The 11,190-nt window shown below is 63.2% G+C and overlaps 1 protein-coding gene across 1 annotated transcript, besides 3 other annotated features; it reads left to right on the top strand.

Moving 5' to 3' along the window:
- Nucleotides 1-11,190: part of a sequence feature (areas not merged during assembly with more than two copies in the genome that could not be assigned to a particular haplotype) that runs on past the window's edge.
- Tc00.1047053509529.60 (dispersed gene family protein 1 (DGF-1), putative) lies at nt 136-10,545 on the top strand (the record flags this gene model as incomplete). The annotated part of the gene is made up of 1 exon (XM_807501.1): nt 136-10,545. The coding sequence occupies one exon, from the start codon at nt 136-138 to the stop codon at nt 10,543-10,545; it is 10,410 nt and encodes a 3,469-aa protein (XP_812594.1).
- Nucleotides 1,431-1,518: a microsatellite.
- Nucleotides 5,002-5,057: a microsatellite.

Below are 11,190 nucleotides of genomic sequence, written 5' to 3'. Positions count from 1 at the left end.
GGGTTAACGAAATATCGGAATTGTGTCACTGGATTCGCCATCTGTAGAAAGGGGATTTGCTAAACGGGAGTTACGGTCGACTGGGCGAGAACGATAGACTAAGAAGGCTTTATTGATACCTGTGTGGGTTGGAGGATGCGGTCTGCGGTGGGTGCGTGTCCGCGCAGCCGGCACCGTGTGCGGTGCAGGGCCATTGCGACTGTGCGTGTGGCGCTGCTCGTTTTGTTGGCGCTGGTTGCGGCGGCGGCGTGGATGCCTGCTGTGCATGCGGTGGTGTTGCGACTGCGGGGCGGTACGGTGGACAGAGCCATCACGGTTGGCTGCGCTGTGGGCACGGTGCTGATGGACGGCGTGTCCATCACGAACGGCATGGCTGTGGTGTTCGACTTGGCAGCGATGCTTCCCGGCGCGCTGCGCATCGAATTGAGGGACTGCGTGTGCGACGGCGGTGCGCAGATCTACGTGCGGGGCTACAGCGGTGAGCCGGCGACTGACCGGAGCCTGGAGGTGAGCGTGAGCGGGCTGTCCGGCGGCTACTGCTCGCTCGTCTTTGTGCACAACCTGCCGGCACACACGAACGTGACGGTCCGTGACTCGACGATTGTGACGCCGGGGCCGATGCGCTACTCGCAGCTGAGCGGGCTGACGGACGCGGTGGCGTCGCCGCTTGTGCTGCACGCGACGTCGCTGTTGCAGTCGCAGCTGCGTGTGAGCAACACTGTGCTGAGGTCGTTGCACCCGGGCGGCTCGGCGGTGTATTTTGGCGGCGGTGTGGACCTGCTGTCGAGCGCGGTGGTGCTTGACGGCGTGTTGCTGGAGGCGTCGGGAGGTTCGACCGCGTCCGCGATGCGTGTGGCGTCTTCGTCGTGTCTCAGTCTGCAGAGCCACTCGGTGTTCTCCGTGACGAACGTGTCGGTTGTGAGCAGCGGTGGCGGCATTGTGCTCGGAGAGCGCCTCGCGGTGGTTGATTCGGTGCTGCGCTTCGCGGGCGTCGAGGGGTCTGTCGCGTCCTCGCTGGTGCGCTGCGACGGTGGGACGGTCGGTGGCGGCGGGTGGCTGGAGCTGCGCGACGTGTGGGCGGTGGGCGAGGCGTCGTCTGTGGCGTCGCTGTCGGGGGTGACGCTGAGCGGCGGCACCGTGTCGATTGCGCGCTGCGCTGCCACCGGCGCTACGCTTGTCTCCGGGCTGACGATCACGAGCGGGGCCGTGTCGGTGCAGTGCAACCGTGCCGGCGGCCGGGTGCTGCAGAGCAGCGACGACTACCGTTCGGCCGGCATGTTTTCCGTGAGCGTGGTGCCGTGCGACGGCTGTGCGGCAGCGCTGGCATGCTTTGATGTGCTGACGGCGTCGTTCTCTGACTGTGTGTGCAGCTGCCGTGCCGGCGGCGTGGGCGAGGCGTGCCTGCCGTTCGACGTGCCGCCTGCGAGGTCCGGCGGCGGTGGTGGCGGCGCGGAGGGCTGCGTGAGTGGCGTGACGCTGACGGAGTCGGTGACGGTTGGCGGCGGGCGGGCGACGGCGTGCTTCGACTCGGTGGTGTTTAGCGGGTCGATCACTGTGGCGGTGGACCTGCGCTCGATGGATGCGTTCGCTGACGCTCTGAACGTGACGCTGCGCCACTGCGTGCTTGCGGGTGGCGCGCAGCTGCGAATTGGCGGCCTCAGCGAGAGCACGGCGCGCCCGATGCCGCACGCCCTCGTCAACATGACGAATGTGACGTCGCTGGATGGCACGATCGTGCTGCATGGCGCGATGCCGCTGCACTCGAGTGTGCTGCTGGCGAACTCAACGCTGCGCGCGACGGTTGGCGGGTCGCAGTACGTGCCGACGACTCCTGGACATGCGGGATTTCGGTACGGCCCCGCGCTTGTCCTGGACGGCGTCCGGCTTCTGTCGACGCGGTTTGTCATGACGCGGTCGACGCTGGTGTGTGGCGGAGGCTCGTGCGCTGCGATCCTCGTGGAGCACGGCCTTGGCGTGAACCTGTCCAGCGCCTTCTACATGGACAACTGCGCCGTCAATGCGCAGACGCACGTGATGTACGCTCTTGCGTCGTACCTCCGTGTTGGCGGCGGCTCCGTGTTCTCCATACAGAACAGCTCGTGGTGTGCGCCGAGCACCGAATATTACAAGGGCGCGTGTGTGTTTGGGGACGTTGCGGTGGATGGCGGCAGCGTGCTGCAGATCGTGTCCAGCGAGTTCCGTCTCGGCTTCGCCATGCTCATGGCAAACACGCTGACCGTGGCTGGCGGCAGCTGGCTGGTGCACCGCGACAACGAGTTTCGCACCGCCTACGTTGTGTACGTGGCCAACAAGAACGGCGTGACGTTCCACGATCGGAGTGTGTGGTCGATACTTGACAACAAATTCACGTATGGCTCGTACTCGTCATCCATTGCACACATGACAAGCAACTGGCCACCGCCATCCGACTCTCGCCCGACCATCTACGGCGTGTGCAACGAGGCACGTGGCTCTCCCGTGACGAATTACGGAGTCGTCCTCAATATTGGAGCACCCGTGAGGGTGTTGGACTGTGGCGCGTGCACCGTGGAGGCCGTGTGCTTTGCGGCGAGGACGAGCAGCATCAGCGGCTGTGAGTGCGTGTGCGCTGCTGGCGGCTACGGTGACACGTGTTTGCCAGCTGTGGTTCCGGACGGCCTTGGGCCGCTCCCGCTCCCCGATGCGGACGACACGGAGATCTGCTGCGTGCACGGTGGCAGCATCAGCTCCGTGGACGATCTTGATCCCGGTGTGCGTGGTCTGTGCTTCGTCAACGTGACCTTCACCGCTGCGATTGTGCTGGACCTGTCGTATTTTGACGCGCCACAAAAGACACTCAACATCACGCTGCTGCAGTGCGTCCTCATGGGCCTGTCGATCAAGGGGAGTGGTGCGCGTGTGCACGTGAACGTGACGTCTTCGATGCTGGATTCCGGTGAGTTGGAGTTTGAGGGTGATTTTGGCGCGAGCTTCCAGATACTGGTGGTGGGCAGTACGCTTGTGACGACGTCGAGCTACGCCATTCGATTCCCGAAGTTTACTTTTGGTGAGAACACGACGCTGCTTCTACTCGGCAACAAAATCGAGGGGAATATTTATGCAGTTTATTCCCCCGATGCTTTTGTTTTTGATGGTGGCGGGATCATTGTGAAGGGAAATACGCTGAGATCAAAGAAGAGGGATTACAGATCGGCATCAGCCGTTTGTTTTCCCGCTGTTGATGTGAGGAACGGCGGCTACATTGACGTGGAGAACAACACGATGAGCGCAGTAAATGGCATTTATCTTTTTGGGGATACCACCGTGAGCTCCGCGGGGCTGCTGCGAGTGGCGGACTGCACCTTCTTTGGCAGGAAGGAGAGTTTTGATTCCACGCTAGTGTTTTTGGACGGTTCTGTGATTCTCCAGGGTGGTGCGCAGTGGCGTGTGGAGGGCAACAGCGTGAGCGCAGCCTCAGTGATAGGTATGCCTAATTCCAAGCAAAAAATGAAGCTGTCGGGCAGCGGCACCACCGTGGTGCTATCAAACAACCGTCAGGCGGAGTCGAGTAAAGCCTTTGCGAAAATTCCTCCATGGAGCACGATTGTGACGTCACCCGCGCGGTTTGTGGTGGGGTGCAACCTGCAGGGCGGTGAGGAGGTGTCGTGCGACGGCGCGCTTCCTGGGGAAGTGGTGCTGTTCAGGTGCGGCACGTGCAACGACGACGCGGCGTGCTACATGCCCGGGACGGAGTCGGTGGACCGCAGCTTGTGCTCGTGCAGCTGCAAGGACGGATGGCATGGCGCGTCGTGTCTTCCCTTCGAGGTGCCCGACACTTTTTTGCTTCCCGTGCCGGAGAGAGCCGTCGACGGCGACACGAGCTGCGTGGTGAACCAGACGCTGACGAACCTCACGCTGAACATGTGGAAGACGCACCACTGCTACGTGGGTGTGACATTCAGCGGCGTGGGTGCTGTGCTGACGTTCTTTCTCAATCGTATGCCGCTGCATCTCCCCATCAACATCACGCTCACTGGGTGCACATTCCGTGAGGGTGCCGCGCTGCAGTTTGTTGGGGGTGCTGCGGCGGCCGAGTCAGCTGGCGTCCTGATCCGCGTGAGCCAGACGGTGATGCGGTCCTCCGTTGTTGTGTTTGCACTCGCCCTCCCGCAGCACTGCGACATCGCCGTCACGGAGGTTGACGCGCTGCAGTCTTCTGAGGTCCAGCTGCTTGACCTTATGAGCAACATGCTGAGCGTGGTGCTGCTGCAGAACTTTTTTTTGAGTGCTTCCTCGCTGTTGGTGAGCAACGTCAAGGCGCATGCAATGAGGTATGGGGGGTCTGGTTTATACTCGAGCGGGATGCTGACGCTGGACCGTGGCAGCTCGCTGTACACGCGGTATTGCAGCTTCGATGGATACGCACATCTGCTGTACGTGAATACCCTCACTGTGAGTGATCACTCTGTTTTTGCGCTTCTCAGCAATAGAATTTCTTTTGGGGCAAGCCTTCTTTATCTGCGCCAGGGATTCAGCGTATCGGATCACAGCGTGTTGCGCGTGGTGGGGAACAGCGTTTTTTCATTCTATGCTATTTACGCTAACAGATTTTGGATTGTTGAGCGGTCAAGCTGGCTGGATTGGCGCGACAACGACGTGGGATTGGGTGCGATTTTCAAGGACTGTGATACCACCTTTGTGATCATCGACGGCAGCAGTGTGGTGACGCTGACGAGCTGCAAGATGGGCTCGACGGGGTTGTCGGGACCCCTGCTATCGCGGGTTGGGGCCGGCTACCGGTTCGTTGCTGGGTGCCTGACGGTCGCGGGACGGAAGGTGACGACGGCGGAAGAACTGGCGCTCCACGGCATCACCAACGTGACGACGGTTGCCGCGTGCGGGGAGTGCACGAAGGACGGCGACTGCTTTGCTCCGCTGACGACGGCGATCAAGGACTGCAAGTGCCAGTGCGCTGCTGGAGGGCACGGCGATGTGTGTGTCCCGGCGCCTGTGCCTGCTGGCCCACCGCCACCGCCACCAACAACACCACCACCAGCAACACCCACGCCGCCACCGCCGGTTGGTGAGTGCATCAGCGACATGGTGTACCCCGAGGTGGCGCAGTCTGTGGGCGGCGGGCTGTCGTGGCTGTGCTACCGCAACGTGACGTTCAGCGGGGGCGGCATGTGCCTGACGGTGCTGATAGGGGCGATGACGGGCGACGTGGTGAATGTCACGTTCGATGGATGCACGTGGAGGGACGGTGCCGTGCTGTTGCTGTTGGGCAACGTGTACGCCGCTGTGGGGTCGCTGAACATCGTCGTCACCGGCAACACATTTAGTGACGCGCTGCTCAGTCCGGAGGGTGTGTTTCCACCGCGCACGAACATCACAATCAGCGGGAACCGCTTCACTGTCACGAGGCTGATCCCTCGGTCGGGTTTGGTTCTTAGGAGGCCGTCGTGTGTTGCGATGAATGGGCTGGCGATCAGCAATGACTCCGCGGTGGTGCTGAGCGGCAATGTGTTTCAGACCGTGACGGCATCGTCAAGCGCCATTCGAGTTGTCAGATCTGCGCTGAGGGTGTCTTGGCACTCTGTGTTTGCGGTGTTGGGCAACGCGTTTCATATGGACGGCGCTAACAGTACGCTGATATATCTTGAAAGGTCTGGCCAGTCCTCATTGCTGAGTGTACTGAACAACTCTGCCGTGGTGATCCGAGGCAACGTTGTGACGAGGCCGGTGAAGTACTTCATGAACATTTTGTCGGTCTTACGTGTGGAGTCTTTTTCAGCTGTTGTGTTTCAGAGGAACGACATGCAGGGAAGCTCGGTTGTGTCCTTTTCAAGCTACACCTCCAACATCTACTACCACTCCTGGCTGCAGTTGAGCGGCAATCTCTGCCGTGAATCCCCATCGGAAGCCTTTGCTTTTTTTTACTCCACGGTGAATCTCCGCGACTCCACGTTGTCTGTGTCCGACAATCAATTTATTTCCAGCAGGGGAATGACGAAAGCGCTGTGGATACCTGCAGTTTCCAGAGACCTCAAAAAAGGAGAGATTGTGGCCGCGTGCAACACTGTGAACGGCGAGGAGGAGGCGTACTACGTTATTCCGTCCGTGTACAATGCCACCATTCTGACCTGCAGCGATCCATGCACTCTTGCGGCGTCGTGCTTCCCCGTGTACACGACGACGGCCTCGAGTGATGGCTGCGCCTGCACGTGCGCGGAGGGCGGCCACGGCGATGCGTGCCTGCCCGTTGCTGTCCCCGAGTCCCCAAGCGCCGACGGCGCTGACTTGTGCGTGCGCGACGTGCGTGTGGGTGTGGAGGTGAACGCCGGTTTTGGGACGTCGGTGGCGTGCTACGTTGGTGTGACCTTTGCGGCGGACGTCGTGGTGGACGTGGAGTCGATGTCGGGGAGCGTGCGCAACGTGACGCTGGCGAACTGCACGTTTGTGAGCGGAGCGAGCCTGTACGTTGTGGGGTGGCGATCCGACCCGACTGCTGGCCAGCGCGCCGATGTGTTGATCAGCGGGCTTGAGTCGCGCTCCGGCGGCGGCGTGCTGGTGGCGAACCGATTTCCGCAGGACTCACGCGTCACTGTGGTGGACTCGGTGCTGATTGCAGAGAAGAGCGTTGCGTACCGTAACGCCTACGGCCTTGGCGACGCCTCCGCGTGCCTCGTGCTGCACAGCGTGAATCTGACTGGGAGTGTGCTGACCATCGCGCGCACGCATGTGGCGGCTGTGTTCCGCGACGCTGTTGGCGTGTTGGTGTTTGGCGGCGTGGTGCTTCAGTCGCGTGGTGCGCTGTACTTTGACGGGCTGTCGGTGCAGACGGCGCTGGGGCTGTGCGTGTCGGTGGAGGGCGGTGTTGCGGCCAGTGGCGGCTCCGTGGTGGCGTTTGTTGACAGCGGCTTCCTGCTGTGCAAGCACGCGGTGTCTGTGCGTGGGGCTGTGAGCGTGTCGGGCTCCGCCGTGGCGTTTGTGCGGAGCGAATTCTCTTCGACGGGGGACTACGCGGTGGCGTTTTATTCGACGGTGAGCCTGGCCGACGGGTCGATGTTGCTAGTGAAGGACAACGTGCACGACGGTGTCTCGAGGGAGATGCTCTACGCCGCTGGCGCCGTGACCGCTGCTGGGAGCACGCTGAGCTTTGTGCGCAACCGAGTGCTGCTGCCGCGGATGCTGTCGCTGAGCCTGTCGCTGAGCCTGTCGCTTGCGGCTGGGGCGCATGTGAGGGTGGCGTGCAACTACGCTGGTGGACGTGTCCTGTCGACGTCGGAGGAGTACGCAGCGGCCGGTTTTGGCGACGCTGGGAGCATCGGCGTTGCTGGGTGCGACGCCTGCGACAGGGACACGTACTGCTACGCGCCCGGGACGGCGACGGCGAGCATGAGGAACGGTGTGTGCGTGTGCGAGTGCGGCAGCGGCGGGCACGGCGAGGCGTGCGTGCCTGTGGGAGCTCCCGCGCTGCCGCTCGCTGTGGGCACTGCGTCGAGTGTGTTCTTCCGCGAGGGCGTGACGGTGCAGTCGGTGTTCGTTGTGCCTGCCGGCGCGAGCGAGGTGACGCTGCGCCACGTTGTGCTGGACGGCGTGAGTCCTGTGCTTTACGTGCCGTGGATGGCGCGGGACGGCGTGCGGATCGTTGTGCAGAACGTGTCGTTGCTGAACGGCGCCGTGCTGTACGTGATGGGCGGAGGAGGCTTGCGCGGTGCGGGGGCGGCGGGGAGCGACGAGAGCGGGCCGGTGGAGCTGTCCGTGTGCGACGTGGAGGCGCTGAACGGTGCGCTTGTGCTGACCGGCACGTTCCCCGCGGGGTCCGCGCTGACGGTGACGGACTCCCTGCTGGTTGCCGCGAGGCCGACGCCGCTTGTGTATCTTCCCGGCTCGCAGTCCTCGCCGTACGCACCGGTGCTGGTGCTGTCGGGCCTGCGGCTCGTGCGGTCTGTGCTGGTTGTGGCCAGCGTGGCCCTCGTGACCGTGGTGACTGGTGGGCGGACGGTGGTGGTGGATGGCACCGTGCTGGAGCTTGTCGGTGGCGGTGCCGCGCTGGACGCGGCTGTGTTCGGTGGCGAATATGCGTTGTACGCGAGTGCGCGCGTGCTTGCGTCGGGGGGCGCTGTGCTGCGCGTGTCGGGGAGCCAGTTGTACGCTGCGCATGGGTTGGTGTTCGACAGCGGGGTGGAGGCCAACGCGTCCGCTGTCGTAGTGAACGACAACGCCGGTGCGCTGACCGATGGCGCGCTGCTTGTGCTGCGGGGGTCGGCGTCGTTTGCGTCCGGGTCGTGGCTGTCGGTGCGCGGCAACAGCATCAGCGGCAGGCTCCTTTCGGTGCCGTCGTACCCGCGCCGTGCGGATCTTGTGCGGAGCACGCTGACGCTCCACGGGAACGTCGGCAGCGGGCCTGTCGTGATGGACGGCACCGTTGTGCTCGTGGGCGCCGGCCGAAAGTTCGTCGTGGGGTGTCTGACGCTCAACGGGCAGGCGCTGCGGCCGATGGACTACAGGTTTGTCGGCATCATCGGGGAATTCCTTCCCGTGGCGTGTGGCGTGTGCGACGCCGACGTGAGCTGCTTTGCAGCTGCGACGAGGGCGATGTCGGGGTCGTGCCGCTGCCGCTGTGCTGAGGGCGGGTACGGGCGCGACTGCCTGCCGGTGTACCTGCCGCACGTGGACGGGTGCAACCGCACGCCCGTCATGCCGCTGGTGAGTCACACGGCGACGCTGACGGAGACGCGCAGCCCGACGCCGACGTGGACGCCGAGCCTGAGCGCGACGCACTACAGTCCACCGCAGTACGGGCCGACGGAGACCCTGCAGGTGACGGAGACGGTGGCGCTGTCGCCCACGCGGACCCCGACGGCGTCGGTGAGCGGCACGCTGTGGTGGGGCGACGTGGCGTGCCCGACGCTCGCCGTGACGACGACGGCGGCTGGAGGAGGCCTGACGCAGAACGACATCCGCGGCGGTGGGAGCGCCGTCCCGACGCTGCTGATGGTGGCGCTGCCACCGCCGTTTCGGTGGGCAAGCGACCCGCGGCTCGGCACGCACCTGAGCTTTGTGCCGGTGTCGACTGCGCAGCCGCGCGGGTTCGGCGGCCCGTGGGGAGCGATGCTGCGCAACGCGACGTGGGTGCGCAACGCGACGAATCCGTCCACCGTCGTGGAGCTGGCTGTGCCCGTGCACCGCGGTTACTTCACTGCTGCTGACGAGACGATAGTCATTCGGTGCGACGCTGCGGCGGTGTACGGCGGCTGCAAGGGTGTGCTGCTTGGGTCCTTCACGATCAGGTCGAACACGCTGCCCGCCGCTGCCAGCGCCCTCTCGGCGATCACCGGCGTTGTTGCGGGTGCGGCGGCTGTTGCCGTGGTGGTGACCGGCGGGCTGGGCTCCGTTCTGGAGATGCAGGCACTCGGCGTTTTCGCGAGGATGCCATGCGCCTCGCCGCAGGAGCGTGCGAGCACCGTTGCGCTGCCGTACTTCCTGTCGGTGTTCGCTGTCCTTGACCCGCTGTGGATGGTGGTGGGCAACGCGCTGCTCGCCGCTGTGTTCGGGTGCGTGCACTGCGGTGTGACGGCCGCCTTCCAGCGGTGGCGCGGCGTGGACGCGGCGAGTGCGTGGGCGGCGATGCGCTTTCCGAGCCTGACGTGCGTCGTGGCGCACGCGATGCACCTCGGTATCTTCTTTGGCTCCGTGCTTGCACTGGCGATGCCCGACGCTCGCGTGCAGCACCGCGTGGTCGGTGTCGTTGGCGTGCTGTACGGTGTGGCGTTCCCTGCTGGCGTGTGCTACTTGATTGCTCGCCACGTGGGCGCGAGCTTCACGAAGTACTGGCAGTTTTCGAGGAAGCCGCTGCACGAGCGCCTGCTGTACCCCGTCGGGTATTGGTTCCCTGCGGCGCAGCAGCGGATGTACGGCGGCATGCTGACGAACATGAGGGGCAGCCACGTGTACTGGTGCGTGTTCCAGCTGTCGGTGCTGTGTGTGGTGTGCCTGATTGCGGCTGTGCACCCGCCCGTGGGAGGCTGCCACGTCCAGTACTTCTGCATGGCGGCTGTGCTGCTTGCGGGTGCGGGCGTGGTTGCCTTCACGAACATGATGCGCTCGGCCTTCCTGACGGTGTTGCAGACGGCGAGCTTTGTGCTCCTTGCGGTGCTGTGCGTGGTCAGCGCGGCCAACCACCTTGCGCCGAGCGACGGCGGTGTGAGGGCGTACGTGGCGATCGTGCTGCTGCTGACGACCGTGCTGCTTGCGGTCACTGTGTACAGCGTTGTTTTTTGGTACGCGGAGGACCACCACTGGCAGGAGCTGCGCGAGCCGCGGCGTGGTGGGCTGGAGGCGCTGCTGCGCGATGACGAGGAGAGCGACGAAGAGACGCAGAAGCCTCACGACATGACGTCATCGTCGTACGCCTCAGGCACCACCGTTGCGTCGTCGTACCAACCACCTGCACCGCCGCTGCAGCCCATGGCTGGTGACACCCACTCAGACGCGCTGAGCCTGCTGGACCGTGCATCCAGTGCGAGCTGCAGCGTTAATTATGCCCCTCTGGACAGGTAAGGATGGTTTGCTTGGCGAAAAATTTAGCGCAGTTTCTCCTTTTGGGGGTGTAAAGGCTCCGCCACTCAACAGCACCGTTGCACGTCGAGAATGCACAAACCCCCTTGCAGGTACGGCATAACGTGGATGCTTCTGCTAGGCACCTTCTTTCTTTTGATTATTCATAGATTGATTGGGTGATTGATTTGGTGTTCTTATTTTATTTTATCGATTATCGACGACGACGGATTATCGAGGTATCACGCTAGCCCGGGGCGGATGCGTAACGAGTGTGTGTGTGTGTGCGTGTGTTTTACGCTCTTCGCTGCAGCACCGAATATGGGGGCTGGTGCTCTCTCTCTTTCATATCTGTACTCTGTAATGAGTACGTACTCGAAGACGGTGGCTGATGTGCGGATCATAGGATGCATTTAATAAAACGTTAGGGAAAACAATCGATGAGGCCGTTCTGTGACGCGTCAACTCCTGGAAGTTGTGAGTGCGCGTTGCTGGCTGACATGAGGAAAGGGGCGTGGGGGCCACGGCTGCTGTGCAGCTGCGCAGCCACCCATCGTACTCCGCAGCGACAGCGTCATTGATTGTTGGTTTGTTTCTGTTTTTTGTGCGGGTGCCTGCAGTGACTCTCTTTCCTGCTCCCCGATGACT

This window comes from Trypanosoma cruzi, genomic scaffold (assembly GCF_000209065.1).
Source record: "Trypanosoma cruzi strain CL Brener 1047053516097 genomic scaffold, whole genome shotgun sequence".
NCBI classification, from domain to species: Eukaryota; Euglenozoa; class Kinetoplastea; order Trypanosomatida; family Trypanosomatidae; genus Trypanosoma; species Trypanosoma cruzi.
This window is presented reverse-complemented; position numbering and strand designations above follow the sequence as displayed.